Source organism: Rhizophagus irregularis, chromosome 2 (genome assembly GCF_026210795.1).
Source record: "Rhizophagus irregularis chromosome 2, complete sequence".
Taxonomy (NCBI): Eukaryota; Fungi; Glomeromycota; class Glomeromycetes; order Glomerales; family Glomeraceae; genus Rhizophagus; species Rhizophagus irregularis.
In genome coordinates, this window is record NC_089430.1 from 5,207,511 (window position 1) to 5,225,715 (window position 18,205).

The window sequence follows — 18,205 nt, forward strand, 5'->3', positions numbered from 1 at the left end:
TCGATTTTTAACAGTATTGATGATTATTGTCAATTTAATCTAATTTATCCATATCGAAACTACTTGACGAGTGCGATTATTATCGATATATGTCATGTGATATTTTCATCGATATATATCCCCTGAAAAAATTTCCTGATGCAACCAATTTCTTTCATTCTCGCCTTTCTTCTTCTCTTACCTGTCCTTTTCTTACCCTTTCCCTTTCATCTTTCTTTACTTTAAGTTTCGGAGGGCAATCGAGATGTTGGAACATGCTGCGTATTATATTTATATTTACTTGAAGAATAAGTAAATTGTGAAGATGCAACAAATTGACTCTTAATTGACCCGCTTATAAAATATTTATTGAATTTTATAAAGAACTTAGCAATTAATGAAATTAATGGATATAAAAATGTTAGCATAAAAAAAACCTTAAATTATGTGATTGATGCCATTGGTTTATTAGGCGTTAAATAATCACTTAAATTCAAAAAAAGATTTATCATTTAAGTTTAAACTAATTTTTGTTTGAACACTCAACTTCCACTTTCACTCTGTCTTCACATGCAACAGTTAAACTTTTGATTGATTTAATCTAACCCGCTATTTTGCAATTAAACTAGAAAGTTTCATATTTACGTTATCTATTATTGCACAAATTTTAAATTAAATGATAAAAACTTCATAAGAAATGAAATTAGCGTCCACCAAATAATATCAGCTAGTATGATTGTGCGAAACGCAGTTTTTTCTAATTAATTTTGGCAAACTAAAGTTCTAAAATGAACTGAAAAAGAAGTTCAAAAAATTGCGTATAGATCGAGTAGCTTCATTCCAGATCCCGTATTCATTATATCACTTTCATTATCAGATAGTTCAATCTTTTTTTATTTATTTTTCACGCAAGCATCTTCAACGCTGGTGTGTGGAGTAGAGGTTTGCATTTGGGCATATTTTGAAACCCGGACCGGCCCAGACTCGGACAGATATTCTTATAAAATTGTGTTTTCATGTTTTTATTGTTTGTTTTGAAAAAAGTTGTATATAATAATATACAGTGATTTCCAGCAAAATAAGATTTACATAGGACCCCCGAGAAATACTTAAAAAGAGCGGTGCATAAAAAGGCAACAATACAGAGTTTGCGTAGAACGAACAAAAATAACGGGCAGATCCTTCCTTTCTTGGATAATTCCAGGCGGCATTATGTAATTCTGACACTGAAGGAACGCGTAGGGTCGGTAGGGATAAAGTAAACGATGATATGGCGTTCTTTTAGCCAAGTTAAATCAGTATAATTCTGGCCTACTTATACATCTGGAGGAATACGGTATAACACCATACGTCTATTTACAGTAATCTGTAAAGTATAAAAAATAATAAAATAAATTTTTAATTTATAATATAAGGACATTACAGATTTACAACTTAAAACTTTATTTAACGTTATTCTCGGTCAAAAACCGCACTGCTGTTAATCACAATGTAAATAAATAAATTTGAATCCCTCCATCTTATACTAAAAGTTATTAATTATAGTAAATATCTTGTAAACAAATATATATATATATATATACTGTATATATATATAAAGCTTGCTATTTTTAGATTAAGATAAATATTAAGTATGAGTAGAAAAGTAAAATTAATATAACAGAAGATAAACCTACCATCTAGAGAAAGTTTCATATGTATATTACAATAAATTTGAATATTTTTTATTAAGCAATACCTGACGAACCATTGTTAATAATATTATCATTTTGCTCATCATAATCAACAGAATTTTCTGGTCCGGAAATATCACCATCAATTTTAATTGAGAAGTATAAATTTGTAATGAATAGGTTCACACTTCACATGAAGAGCATTATTTAAGGATGAAATATGATTTTTTTTGCATTTGACGAATTAAATTTTACTGGAGATCGGAAAAGATATGATTTTTATTTTTAAAGTTTATTGACACGTTTTGCTTTTCTAAAAATAAAGAGGTTCGTAAAAACAAGATTTTTTTACTTGTAAAAAATGCAATACACTTGTACGACCTAGAAAAAAATATTAAATATTTTATTAAAATAATGGATGGCATGATAAAAAAATTCAGTATAGTTAAAATTATACATGCCACCCAAATTATTTTGGACTGCCGTAATTATAAGTAAAATCCCAAATTCAATTATGGCATCCCAAATTATTTTGGCACTTTACATAGTAAATTATATATAAACCGAATGAATTATGACATCCCAAATTATAATTATGGCATCCCAAAATAATTTGGGCAGCATGTATAGTTAAAATAATCTTTTTTGATTTCGATTATTATTGTGAAAAACTGAAAAGGTCTAAGGAATTAATGATTAATCTCACACGCTTATAAAAAAATGTAAAAAGGGACTTTGAAAAAAATAATGACTAATTTTAAATATTAAACAAGGATTAAGGAATTATTGCGTCGATAATTTTATTGTCTATGTTACTTAATAATGTAATATAATTACTGCGCAGTAGATCATGAGGGCTCCTGCGCCAATGGATGCGGATTGGCCATCGGAACGTGCATATGACTTTACAGCAATCAACCCGGGACTTGTATTTAATAAATCACGATGACGAAAAATAAAAATTGATTCTTTAATCCCCTGTCGCACTAAGTGTCACTCATGATCACCTTCATACTAATTTTTAAAAATTGCGCAAAATAGTTGAATGACACGCTCCAGGAGATTACCCATTTATTTCATGGAAGGGGTTTTTTCCCTAAGGGAAAAAAATCATATTATTCCATACTCCCCATGAAATAAATAGTACTAATCATACTTCTTTTTCAGCCATTTCCGATCGCTGCAGAAGCCATTCAAATCCCCAACGCTCACAATCCTAACAAATCATATTCAAAATCTTTGAACTCATTATCCTTACACTTATTATCTTCATTTTTTTTTTAGTCATGAATAATTTTGTTACACTTTATAATTGTAATATGTAATAATCTTAAAATATTTCGCAAGAATTAATGTCTTTATTGTAAAATTAATTAATAAATCGCAAAATTGAATAATAATTTGAAAATTTTATATAATATGATTTTTAAATATTTTATAATGTTTGCATATAAAGATATAATTTTTTTTAATCTATTTTTTATTCATAAGGATATTACAAACAGGATTTTGAATTTCGTGACTATATTTTTCAGGACTGTGAGTGTCGGGTTTTGTGTTATAACAGGATTCTGATCGTTGAAATTTCGTAGTAAATCCGATCGCTGCAGTAAAAAAAAAAATTTTTTTTTGGTTTTTTTTTTCTCTCCAGTTTTTTCTTTGATGGTTATACTGAATTTATTTAATTTCTTATTAAACCAAAATTTTATTTTTTTTTGGATGTTTCTTTAACGGTTAAACCGAGATAACGGTTAAACCAGAATTAATTTTTTTTTTCTTTCTTTTGAAAACCGTATTTTTTTTAACTTATATTTTTTTTATTTTTTTCTCTTTTTCCGGTTTTTGAAAACCAGATTTATTATTTTTTCATTCTCTCCAGTTTTTAAAAATCTTTTTTTTTTTGCGTTTTTTTAAACCAGATTCTTAATTAAAAAAAAATTATTTTTCTTTCTTTGTTTTTTTTTTTGTTCTTTTTCCCTACAGGTTTGAATTAGTTGATCGGATTGACGTCACGCTACTGCGTTTATGGGGTAAAATTTATCACATGAAATTGTAAGGGAGATCTTGTATAAAATATTGACGATCTTGAATCAAAATCAAATTTAGAATGACGTTATGTAATTTAAATATCAAGTGATCGATCATATATAAAATGATTTTCTCACAAATACAAAAAAAAAAAAACATAAATATCCTAAATTAAAGTAGCTATTTAGCAACAAAAAAAAAAAAATAAAAAAAAAAATAAATGAAAAAAGAAGAGAAACGTCAAGATGATTTTTAAACCATTTGAAAATTTTGAAATTAATGATTTTATTTTACCACTCTTTACAATATATGTCGCATATTATTATTATAGATATTTTACTCGTGTTAATCCCTTACCTGGCCCTTTCCCATTACCATTAATTGGTACTTTTCCTTATGTTATTTGGTTTAGATTGATTAAAAAAGATGCCACAATGTTTTTTAAATTTTGTTACGATAAATATGGTGATATATATGAGACTAATAATTTTGTTCGATGCATAGTTTTGTGTCGAACAGAATATATTGAAGATTTATCATCATCAAAAAGTAAACTTGAGATGAGATGTCCAGATTATGAAGGATTAAAAGAATTGGGAGTTGTAGGAAAAGGAATAACTTACAATAATAATTTTAACTCGTGGACATTTAATCGTCATTTTTTTAATCAAGCTATTTTGTCACCGAAGTTCACTAACGAGGTTATTGATTGGACAAACGAACTTTTCAATGAATTAGAAAGTTATTGGAATAGATTATTTCTTAAAGAAGAAATTATTAAAGAAAATAAAAATAAATTGGATTTTATTCAATGGTTTAGTCATTATAAAAATGATATGATTATTAAATTATTAACTGGTGAAAGATCTTATTCAATGGAAGGTTATTTTATTACTCTTAATAATAAAATATCTGATCATCAATCAACAAGAATCAAAGATTCTGCGAAATTATTTCAAGCAATTTATAAATTTCAAATGAGTTATTTCATCTTTTTCGTATTTCCTTCTTTTTTACGACATCATGTTCCATTTTTTAAAAATATAGCGAATGATATACTTCAAAAATTAGATTTTATCAATCAAAAATTGGATGCAATTATTAAGAGACGTAGACAAGAAATTGAAGATACACCATTGAATGAATCCTTACCTCATGATATATTAACATCGATGATTATCAAAAATACACTTCGTGATGGTAATTATATCGAAACTGGTGCTAATAGATTTATGTCTGACAGTGAAATTCGCGTCAATTTACTCGATGGAATTATTGGTGGCACTTATAAAGTAAATTTTTAAATAATTTTTAAATAATTTTAAATTATTGAAATTTAATATAAATGCACTTAAAATTATATTAACAATTCTTTTATTTCTAATATAGTCTGCAAATATGCTTTCATTCATTATCTATTATATTGCACATCATCCAATTGTGAAAATGAAAATGTTAGAAGAAATTGATAATATATTTCAAGGTGATACAATTCGACCAATTACTAAAGATGATTTTTATAATTTAAAATACTGTGAAGCAATTGTAAAAGAAGTAGCTCGAATTTTCCCAATCATGTACTCGAATATAAGATATATTGATGAACCTAAAGAAATAGCAGGATATCAATGGCCAGCTGGTATAACATTTCTAGCTAACATTAAAGCTATTCATAATAAAGATGATTATTGGGAAGAACCTAATAAATTTAATCCTGATAGATGGATGGATGAAAATTTTGAACCAAAGAAGGATTCTTTTATAATGTTTGGTACAGGTTTAAGATTATGTCCAGGAAGAAAGTTAGCAATGATTGAATTAGTTTGTTTGATGGCTTTATTGTTTAGAAAATATGATATTAATTTAGTAGATATGAATTCTCCTGTTAAAACTAAATGTGATGGTCTTTTAGTTTGTTGTGTCGAATTATTAGTTGAAATTAAACCAAGAAATTGATTTTCTTATAATTAAAAAAAGTATGGATTATAGAATAGCGATAGCATTATGTAAGTAGTTAGTAAATTATTTTCGTCAATATAATCATTTTTTAACTACGTGAAAATTATTGATATGAAAAATCAATATAATTGTTTTTTTAACTACACAAAAGTCACATGTGACAGATAGTGCGTGACAAATGGGATTTTGCAGATGCCCATGAAAAATGGATTTTCGCGCAACGCGAACGGTTGCAATATCGACGTAAATACATACATCGTATCAATAAAGTATCTATCTAAATACAAACAAAATATAAAAACCAAACTATCTAAACCTAAACACACTATGCTACATAAAACTCAGCGACACCACGCTTTTTGTGTCTTTTTTGTTTTAGTGCAAAAGTCTGAATCCTTATTTACCATACCAGATACTGTAAATAACTTGATTAACGCATTTCATTCCTCAGTATTTTTTCCATCAATTTTACCAATACTCTTTCTTACTAATCTCTATGGCCTATGCGGCTGTTATATCGTTGACACACTCTCCCTGAGCGGACCGTTCGAATAACAAATTTTGGCGTCGAAACTAAACTCCCATGCTTTATCATCCCGTGACTACATAAATCTAATCTATTTAATCTATTTTCTGACAAATCAAAAACTTTTACCTAACACAATATTCTGGAATTTTAACCCTAAACTTTTATTTACTCTTTCTAAACTAACTCAAACTTATCTTATACTAACTAATCCGGTTTTCCAGGCTCACTGCTAAATTTGATCGTCAACACGTGATTTACTGCGGTTGTTGGCGACCTAAATAAAATTAGCTGTTACACATAATTCTTGGCAATCAGCGATTTGTTACTCCAGTGCATAAATAATTATGCGCTACATAGCACGACTTTTGCATTAGACTGGTGTTAAAAAAGAATGAACGCAGTAAAGTCACTAGCTCTGTCATACTTTCCATTTAAAAAAAATCACAAATTCGGGTTGGCAGACATAAGTATAAATTGAATATTTAGGTGTAAAACTGATAGAATTAAATATTTCGCTTTATTTAGATTTCTGAAAAATGTGATAATTATGTTTAATGGTAATTTTCTCTGTTCTCAGTATTCTAAAAAAAATAAACTGAAACATTATGTGAATGGCAGAGTAGCAAAATATGTGTAACCAATCCTCTATCATTCTATAACGCGAAACGCGTGATACTGTACACCTGCGCCATGTAAATTTTCGTGGCTAATCTAATGCCGGTCGTTCAGGACAATGCGATCGGCTGCCATTTAAGATTTCATAATGAACAGGACACTTGGCAAATTTTTATGTCGAAAGTACGAAATTAGCTGTAATTAATAATTTTTCTTTAATTACTTTTTTTTGGTCTTCCTTTAAGACCGACCGATTTTTTTAATTTAATAATTTTTTATCGGTCTTTTTATAGACATCATTTTTCGAATTTTTTTTCCCGCGTTTTTTCTTTTTTAGTCCTGTTGTAGACCAAATTTGACCATGTCCAATCCAGGCAATCCTTACCATCGGCTTAAATTGTCGGCCCAATCTAATAATGCCCTAAGACTGTACCAACGATGATCTCCTAATTTAGGTCGATGGTGAGGTTTGGAACATGGTTTGATTTGGTCTACAACAGACCGTTCGATTTTTTTTATTAACCCCATCTAGATTAAACTTCTATATAAATAATTTGAATTGTGTAACACAGAAAAACGGGATATGTCTGCACCTGATATATTCATCAAATCCAGTTAATGAAATTTGATCAAAAATCGAAAAAAGTAAAAAGTTTTCTTAATAATCATTTGTTTTCTTGGCCATTTTTAAGCCTATTCTCTTAGAATGATGCAATTGGCAGAATATTTTTTAATTTTCCTTTTCAGTATTTTTTTCCAAAATTTTTTTTTTCGAAAAGAAACCATTTTTTGGTTTTTGTTCTTTTTCCAAACTGAAAAATTTTTTTCAAATTTTTTTTTCGATTTTTTTCAAACTTTCCTTTTTCGGTTTGCTTTTTTTCAGCTTGATTTTTATTTTAAACCTGAAAAAAATTTTTTTCAACTTCCTATTTCGGTTTGGTCTTTATTCTAAAACCGAAATTTTTTTTTCAAACTTTCCTTTTTTCGGTTTGGTCTTTTTTTAAACCGAAATTTTTTTTTCAAGTTTTTTATTTTTTTAAAACTGATTTTTCTATATAATTTTTTTTTTATTTTTATATATTTTTTTTAGTTTTTTTAGACTTGAAACTAGATCATTGGTCGGATTGTGCTGCGGTGTTATGGTAAGCACCTTTTTTCTGATTCTTATTTTTTAATGATAATTTTTTTCCTAATTTTTTTGTTAATTTTTATTTTTCATTTAGGTTAGATCAAGGCCATCGCTGTAATATAATCATTTTTTTATTTGAATACATATGGTTCGCATGATTTTTTTAGTTAGAAAATATATATCCAGCCAAATAAAAAAATAAAATTGATAATTTATAATATCTGAATTTCTCAAAAATGATTTATTATTATATCATTAATTCTATTGCAACGCAACAGGTTACAGCTAGTATGGAAATTAAATGTTTAAAAAAAAGTTTTTTTATTATTTTATAATGACACTGTTTTTTTTAAATGGTAATTATTGTATCTTTGTTTCAGGATTGATGGATACTATATAATATATTTTTTATTAAGATAAAAGTCATTGTTTAATAGCTACATTATTACTGTTCACTTAAATGTTTTTCATTTTCATTTTTTTTATTTGAAAAAACAATTCTTTTTGTAAAAACAGAAGAAAAAATTTGGTTCGTATTGTTCGCGCTTATATTTTCCATTTATGTTCAAGACACTGTTTCTGGATACATGAGCCCGCAGTAGAAATATTTAATGAAATAGACGAGGTTAAAATGTTATATTTAACGAAATAGGCTTAGACTTTTTTTCTTTTACTTTTATCATAGGTAATAGTCATATAAATAATTAATATTTTATTTTATTCTCAAAATTTTAATTTATTAATTTTCCAAAAAATCTCTTTTTTAATGTATCGGTATTTTGTACTCTTTTATATTTATTTTTTTATTAAAAATTATAAAACTTTAATACAAGAAATTATTTTTTTTCGCCTTACGCAAAAAAATAGTAATAATTCTAATAATTATATATAATCTATATATAATTAAAAATAATTTGGATTAATCAGCCGCAGCAGACCACATATCTAAGTTACCTTTTATACCTTTTTTTTACCAGGTCTTATACTGAATTTAATTAGTTTTTGTTTTCAGTTTTTTTTTTTAATACCAAAAGATTTTTTTAATATTTTTTTTTATTTTTCAGTTTAACCTTAAAAATTAATTTTTTTTTTTAATTAGTATTTTTATTTTCAGTTTTTTTCGCTCAAATCTTTTTTGTCAGTATTTTTTATTAATTATTTCGTCTTTTTGATCACTTGACCGAAATTTTTTTGGAGAAAAAAAATATATAACTAAAAGTTAAAATGAAGTCTCTTCACACAATTACCCAGTTTACCATCAAGAAACATCTTTTTATAATAAAAATCCTACAAGAAGAGACGGAAAATAAAATTTAATTTTACGAAAATATAGACAAAACGCAAACAGTGATCGACCCGGAGAATGAAAATTCCATCTTAAGGTTCAAAATTCTAAAGAAAATAGCTCACGAAAAAGAGAAATGAAAGTGGAAAAAAGAATTTGAAGATCGATGAAGAGATTCTAAAAAGAAAGAAAATGAGTATGTGCGAAATAATTTAATTTTATATTTTTTATTTAATTTAATAAATATTAAAATATGATGAAAAATTTTTGCATGATTCATATCGATATAGATAATTGAAATAGTGATACTATTTTTATGTTATATTCTTTAATTGTATACTCAATAAACGTATTTATATTGCAAATATTTTTAATAATGAAAGGAAAAAATAATATTTCTATAAATAAATCATTGATATAATAATAATTGAATAAATTAAAAATAATAACATAAAGTCCAATAATAGAAGGTACATTTATATTCATCACCAAGAATTCACTTTTATAATGGAGGTCGATGATTCAGTTAGATCGGTTAGGACCTCGAAATATATATATATAAAGGTCAGAAGTAACCAAAAAAGTTTTTTACCGCATTTAGGGCCGGAATTATGATAATTTCGGTTAGTATCCAAAAAAGATAGATTTCAATAGTTATTATCTATAAAAGGAAAGATTTTCATAATTAGTTGTTCAGTTTTTCGCGTATATTTCGAGGTAATGAATAGACAAGCGTCCGTCATTAGGGTGAGACGTCGCCTAATTAATCAAAGCTATGTCAGCAACATTGATTATTTTACTATAATCAGATTTTTCATGTTACACGGATCAATTTTTTTTAAATTTTTAAATTTGTCCGTTAAGCAAATTTTAAACGATCACTTTTAACGTAAAATTAAATTATTTTTGACCAAATAAATTATCAAATAATATGTTTGCTTTTCTTCACGATCATTATCTTCAATATTTTCCTGAATAGCATCATATTAACAATTGACACATTTAAAATGTTTCACCGCATGATGAAAACATGGGTTTACCTTCAAATTTTTATGACAAGTCTATAAATGGTTTAAAAACAAAGTTACGTTCAAATATTTCTCTTTATCATATAAAACTTTAAAGATTTGGTGCTTTATTAGTTCAAATTTTCTTTTAAGCAAATATATCAAATCATTTTTAAAACCTTTGTAAAAAAAAAAAACGTAATTACTTTGAGATGGCTCTTAAGAACAGTTTTCAACCAAAAGAAAGTTGAAAAATGTACACAATATTCGCAAGAAACTTTTAGAGTCTTGAGTTTTATTTCATAATAAATTATTGTAAAAAAGTTTATTTAATAAATTTTATAGTTTTGCATAGTATAAAATCTGATTATAGTAATATAATCAATGTTGCTGACATAGTTTTGATTAATTAGGCGACGTCTCACCCTAGTACGTCATGTACAACAATAGTTTTACATTAAATCTTTTCATTGTTTCAAGATCTATTATTATAAAATCATATTCCACTCACGTTAGGTATACAACCTTATTACAAAATTATTTTACCAATGCTCAAATCTAATCAACAATATTTTAGCAAGATGGTTTTTGATGGATTTAAGTAATCAGTATTGCATTATTCAATTTCAGATTTTCAGAATAATAAATCGCGCTATTACATATAGTAATAATGTAAATCTGTAGATTGAAACCCCAATAAAAAAGGTTTGTGCTAAATTTGTGCCAAACGGACTATAAAATTCGAACAAATTCTAAACAAATATCGTATGATTAACCCATTTGGCACAAATTTAGCACAAACTTTTCTCATAGGGAATGATAAAACTCTTGTTTTTAGTTTTTCAAATATGGTAAACAAATTTTTTAGAAGCTGGTTTATTTTCAAATTTTAGTCAAGTAATGTCATTATTTCACATTATTATATATTATTTAAGAGTAGCAAGTTTCTAAAGGACTTTTTCGAACCAGGCAATGTATTGTGTTAGTTCCATTATCACATAAAACATGTAAGTTAATAAGCGCAAAATGTTAATAAATATTATAATTGCAAAATATCAGCAAGAAAAATATCAGCAAGTTAATTTTTAAATTTACAATAATAAATACTTTTTGCATTAAATTTATTCTTTTATCGCACTCTATATTTTAAAAATTTAAATAGTTATTTATTTAATCAATTAATACAAACATATATAATTAAATATGAAGTCATTATGACTTAAAATCCTACCTAACATAATTTTTATAGTATATGTAAAAAAAAAATTGCAGTTCAAATAATTCAAATAATTATAGGAAAAAAAAATTAATTGACTATCTATCTCCTGAAAGCCGATGTTATGCAAAATTTTGGTAAATTTTTTTTGAAAAAAAAAAAATAATAATTTTATAATTCAGCAAAAAACTAAATAAAGATATATATAATTATAATTTTATTCTATTCTAATTTTTTTTCTTTCACTCTCAGATTCGTTAATTTGACTTAAAAAATAATTTTTTCTTTTACTCCCTGATTCGCTATTTTGACCTAAGAAAAAAAAAGATTATATAAATTACGAATAAAAAAAACATAAAGTTATTATGCAAATATTGATACTTACTATCTTCATTAACATTCAATTGAGAAATAGTAGAAATTTGTGAAGATTCTATTTAATAAATTAAGGCTTATTATTAGTATTTCGTTATAAATTAATAGTTTTAAAGTTATAAGTGGAATATGTACCATTCTCATTAATATTCAACTGAGAAATATTGATTTGACAAGATTCTATTTAATAAATTGAAATTTTGTTATTAGTATTTTATAAACTAGGTACTAAGACATTACATAAGTATGCTATATACCATAAGTATTAATATTCAATTGGGAAAAGTTAAGTTGTAAAGATTCTATTTAATAAATTGAAGATTGTTATTAGTGTAATATTGGCTAATTATATTTAAAAGTAACAATACTGTTTATTAATGTTTAATGAATTACTGTTCGGTTGATTTACATACCTGAAAATTCTCTGCTTATTATATTATCATTTTGTTCATAATAATCATCAGAATTTTTTGGTTCAGGAAGATTATTATAATTAAGTAATCTACTTGTATAAATAGCTTCTGAATGTGTATTATATGATAAAAATGAATTAGCTGATGTTATACTGCTATTTGATGAATTATTGTTTATTTCTTCTGCTTCCTTAATTTGTACCTGCAATTCTATTGTTTGTTTATTATTAGATTCATATTGCCATCTAAATAAAATGCTAATTATTTCTTTTGCTATTGGTCGATTTAATGGATTGGCATCTAAGCATCTTTTAATTAAATGTACAATTAATTGCGGTACTTTAATGTTAAACCTTGGTCTAAGTCCTTTGCAAATTTGTATTGCTAAATTATTATCATGGCTTAAATCATAATATGGGGGCAATCCAGAAATTACTTCATACATTATTATACCAAAACTATAAATATCGGCGGCTTTGGTATAATTTTGTCCTCTTAAAATTTCAGGAGCTATATAAGGCAATACACCATATATCTTATTTTTCATATCTTCTAATTCATTATAATTTGCAGGTTTACATAATCCCATATCAGTTATAGCAGATTTATATTTAAACTTTAATATATTTCCAATATGTAAATCTCGATGAATTAATTCCTTTTCATGAATACATTTAAGTCCAACAATAATATATTGTAAATATTCAAACATTTTATTCCAATTAAGATTATTATGTTCTTTATCTAAATAATTTCGTAGATTGCCATCTTCTGCATATTCTAAGACCATCATATAATTTTTCGTTTTTGGATCTTGGGTTATTCCATAAAATCTAACAATTATATTATTATCTGTTTCTACTTTATTATGCAGTATAATCTATAATGCAATAAAATATTTTAGTAAAACTAACAATCTAGGGAATGATGATAAAAAATAATAAATTAAGTATCAAATTATTATACCTCATTCATAAATTCTAATGTAACATTTTTTGAATTGTCCAAACTTTTCAGAGCTATAAACTTATTTTCATTATACCTTTCCCAATTTTGATTTTCACTATCCCATTTAGTAATATATCCATCAATCCAATTTGCTCTATACACTTTGCCAAATCCACCTTTTGCAATATATATGATATCATAAAGTCTATCATAAGGTATCCATTCCAATGCTTCCTTTACATCTTTATGAGTTGATAGTTGGGTATATTGAATAAATTTATCAATATCATCATTTCCACTAGTCCAATCTATGAATTTCTGTTGAAAGAAAATTGCATTACATATTTTATTGCACTTTTTACATTTATTATTCAAAGCCATCATATAATTTTTTGTTTCTGGATCCTGAGTTATTCCATAAAGTTTATTAATCTATAAATAAATATTTTATTAATAAAAAATTAAAAATTTTGTAATTATATTATCAAATAAAAAATTTATTATACCTCTTTCATAAGTTCTGATGCAATATTTTTTGAATAATCTAAGTTTTTCAGAATTACATATATATTTTTGTCCTTTCTTATCCAATTTTGATTTTCATTATCCCAACTTACATCTCTTTCATAATAACTTATATTTCCATCAATCCAATTTGCACTATATGCTTCATCTTTTGCAATATATTTAATATTATACAATCTATCATAAGGTATCCATTCCAATGCTTCTCTTACATCTTTATGAGCTGATAACTGAGTATCTTGAATAAATTTATCAATATCATTATTACCACTAGTCCAATCTATGAATTTGTGTTGGAAGTGTATTGTATTACATATACTATTACACTTTTTACATTTATTATTGAAAACCATAATATATCTTTTTGTTTCTGGATCTTGAGTTATTCCATAAAATTCACATTCTATTTTAATCTATAAATGTAATAATACTTATTAGTAGAAATTAAAATATTCAAAATTTTGCTAGATAAGTTTACCATACCTTATTTATAAATTCTAATGTAAAATTATTTAAAGTATTTAAGCTATTCAAATTCACAAATATATTGTGGCCTTCTCTATTCCAAATTTGATTTTTATTATCCCAATAACTTATATTTCCATCTATCCAATTTGCTCTAAACACTTTGCCAAATTCATCTTCTGCAGTATATTTAATATTATACAAACTATCATAGGGTATCCATTCCAATGCTTCTCTTATATCTTCATGAGCTAATAACTGAGTATCTTGAATAAATTTATCAATATCATTATTACCACTAGTCCAATCTATGAATTTATGTTGAAAATGAATTGCATTGCATATTTTATTGCATTTTTTACATTCATTTTTCAAAACTATCATATAGTTATCTGTTTCTGGATCTTGAGTTATTCCAAAAGGTATATCAATCTATAAATACAAATATATTAATAGGAATTAAAAACTTCAAAATTTTATTGGTATTAAATTATTATACCTCATCATTTGTAAATTTTGTTCTAATATTTTCTAAATTATTTAAACTTCTCAGAATTACATCCTCACTTTCATATCTTATACAATTTTTTATCATATTATTCCAATATTTTATTTTTCCATCGATCCATTTTGCTCTATACACTTTACCAAATTCATTTTTTGCAAAATTATCCAGTCTATCATAAGGTATCCATTCTAATGCCTCATTTACATCACAAGCTGATAGCTGAGTATCCTGAATAAATTTATCAATATCATCATTACCACTAGTCCAATCTATAAATTTCTGTTGAAAATGGATTGCATTACATATCTTATTGCATTTTTTACATTTACTATTCAAAACCATCATATAATTTTTCGTTTCTGGATCCTGAGTCATTCCATAAAATTCATATTCAATTTTAATCTACAAATATTATAAATGTTAGACAACTAAATTTTAAAATTTTGTTGAGTAATAAGCTTATTAGTAGTATACTACCTTACTTGCAAGATCATATGTAAGATCATTTGAAGTATTTAAACTTTTCAAATTCACAAACATATTATGATTGTTTCTTTTCCAATTTTGGTTTTCATTATTCCAGTAAGAATCATTACTTTCATGATTATCTAAGTAATAACTATTGTTATAACCTTTATCATAATAGTAACTCTTATAACCTTTATCATAATAACTTATATTTCCATCAATCCATTTTGCTCCATACACTTCACCAATCTCATCCTTTGAAATATATTTAATATCAAAAAATCTATCATAAGATATCCATTCTAATGCTTTCTCTACACTATTATGAGCTGATAACTGAGTATCTTGAATAAATTTATCAATATCATTATTACCGCTGGTCCAATCTATGAATTTATGTTGAAAATGAATTGCATTGCATATTTTATTGCATTTTTTACATTTATTATTCAAAACAAGCATATAATTTTTTGTTTCTGGATCCTGAGTCATTCCATAAAATTCATATTCAGTTTTAATCTACAAATGTAATAATATATTAGGAAATAAAATATTTATAATTTTTTAGGCAATTAATAAGCTTACTAGTATACTACCTTATTTGCAAGTTCAAATATAAAATCATTTGGAATATTAAAACTTTTCAAATTCACAAACATTTTATTGTTTCTTTTGTTTCTTTTCCAATTTTGGTTTACAATATCCAAATAACTATAACTACTATACCTCATGTATTTACCAAATATATTTTCAACAACCCAATTTGCTCTATACACTTCACCAAACCCATCCTTTGAAGTATATTTAATATCATAAAATCTATTATAAGGTATCCATTCTAATACCTCTTTAACATTATCATGAGCTGATAGCTGAGTATCTTGAATAAATTTATCAATATCATTATTACCACTAGTCCAATTTTTGAAATTTTGTTGAAAACGCGCTGCAAAACATACGCGATTGCATTTTTTACATATCTCGATTATCTTGTTAGCATTTGATGGCTTTACTAGCCCAAAAATCTCCATGAGCAAGAATTTTACAATCTATTTATAAATTCAGTTTAAGAAGATAATTAAATATAAAAAAGCTAAAAAAAATTGTGCAGATTAAAAGTTCCGGGATCATATAAATAGAAAGTCAAAATGCAACAACCACGTGATATGATGTCGTGTGGCTTATATTAAGATATCACGTACAATACCAATTGAATTTATGAGTAACGATGATTCTGTTACAGGCAAACGCCGAAACTCGGCCTTAATTTTGGTTAAAATTAAAATTCGGCCGAAATTATGACATAATGTCACGTGTCGTTACATTAATTTCCTAAAAAGGCAATTTGTTCCCAGTAGCTACGCGGATTTCCTAAGATGGAAATTTCAATGTCGATCATTTTCCTGGCCAGAATCACACCCTAAAAATGGCCAGAATTATACCAATAATTTCGGTCAAATTTCGGACTAATTTCGGCGGCAAATTTATTTTTGATTGCTACAAAAAAGTTTCGGCCTTGGCCTAAATTACTTAATTCGGCAAGAAACCTTACAGTGAGTGAGTGACAACGGCAATTCGTACCAGATCACTGATTCTGTCATACTTTCCATTTTGAAAAAATCAACACGTTCGCCAAATCTTCGACTGTGTTTTGTACGTCAAAAACTAGCTGCGGAAATGTTTATTGACGATAAACTAATACAAGATTCCAAAACGTTATATGAACGGCAAATATGAAGCATTTTGTATAGGATATAACAAGTATAAAGTGTAACGACCCTTTATCATCACACCATCGAACAATTAAATATTTTAAATATTGGTCTACAACCAAAAAAATAAAAAGATTCTTTTTATTTTTGAAGCCACTCTTTCTAAATGACACATTTGTATATATTTAAAACCTAATTATTTGTTTCAGTATAGATTGATATATAATAATTTATTTAGTTTTTATTAAAGAAAAGTTATTGTTGTTTTCCATTTTATATTTTTAATTTCTTGTAAACTTGTTTAATTGACATAGCCATGTTTTTCATTTCATTTTTTTTTTTGAAAAAATTCTGTTCCTGGGTTACTCATTTTACGTTGAATCCGCAATAGAAACATTATAAGGTTTTCAAAAATTTTTGAGACGTTCATTAAAAAATGATCTGCAATCACATGACATATATGTGAATTTTTGTAAATCGGAATCTTTTTTTACTAAAATTTTATTAAACTTTAAAAAATTAAACACCCACTTAAATTTAAATAGTAAATAGTGAATAGTAGGATTTATTTTTGTTTAATTTATTAATTTAAATATAAAAATTAAAATATAATGTTAAAATGGATCAACAATATTATTGAGAAGAAAATTATAAAATAAATAAAAATTCTTTGCAACTTACTTTATGTAGACATAGTTTCTTCGTAAGTAATATTATATACAGTACATCATATCTAACGCCAATAAAAAATGCATAAAGTTAAACAACTTCCACCAAAAAAAAGAAATAAACATCAAAAGAAATAAACTTATAATTATATACAAAAAGCTCATACCACTTCTAATTGTTCTATAAATTAATTTTCGTCTCTTTTATTAAAAACGCATAAATTTTTATTATCAAATGTTATAATAAATTTTAATAAAAAAAACAATTATTAATTGATAAATCACATTTTTTCTTCTGAAATAAAATTTTATTAAATAAATACACAACACGTTTTAAAATACCCATTTTATTATTTTTTGCAAAAAAAAACTACTTTATTATTCTTCCTATTCCTGACTTTTTTCTGCTCTTGTTGCCATTCTTCCTCGTTTCTTTCTAAAGAGCACTTCTTCCCTTTTATGCAATTAGTAGATTCTATATCCTTTTTTTAGGCGGGTTCGATAACCGTGCTAAACAAGTCGCGTTAATTTGATTATAAACATTTCTCATTTAATGAAAAAAGAACTCTTTTTGATGTATAAGTATGCAAACATGATATATGTGCCCTTTATATATATATATATTAAAGTCCTATTATATTATATAAGCATGTTCTTGTTTATAATAATAGAAAATCTTAAAAAAATAATATAATAAAAAATA

General features: G+C 25.6%; 1 protein-coding gene across 1 annotated transcript; it reads right to left on the reverse strand.

Annotated features, from left to right (window-relative positions):
* Positions 1-11,637: 11,637 nt before the first annotated feature.
* On the reverse strand, positions 11,638-15,194 carry OCT59_012467 (uncharacterized protein; the record flags this gene model as incomplete). The annotated part of the gene is made up of 4 exons (XM_066134492.1): positions 11,638-11,732; positions 12,209-12,410; positions 13,071-13,088; positions 15,132-15,194. The coding sequence occupies 4 exons, from the start codon at positions 15,192-15,194 to the stop codon at positions 11,638-11,640; spliced, it is 378 nt and encodes a 125-aa protein (XP_065989753.1).
* Between the last annotated feature and the right edge of the window lie 3,011 nt (positions 15,195-18,205).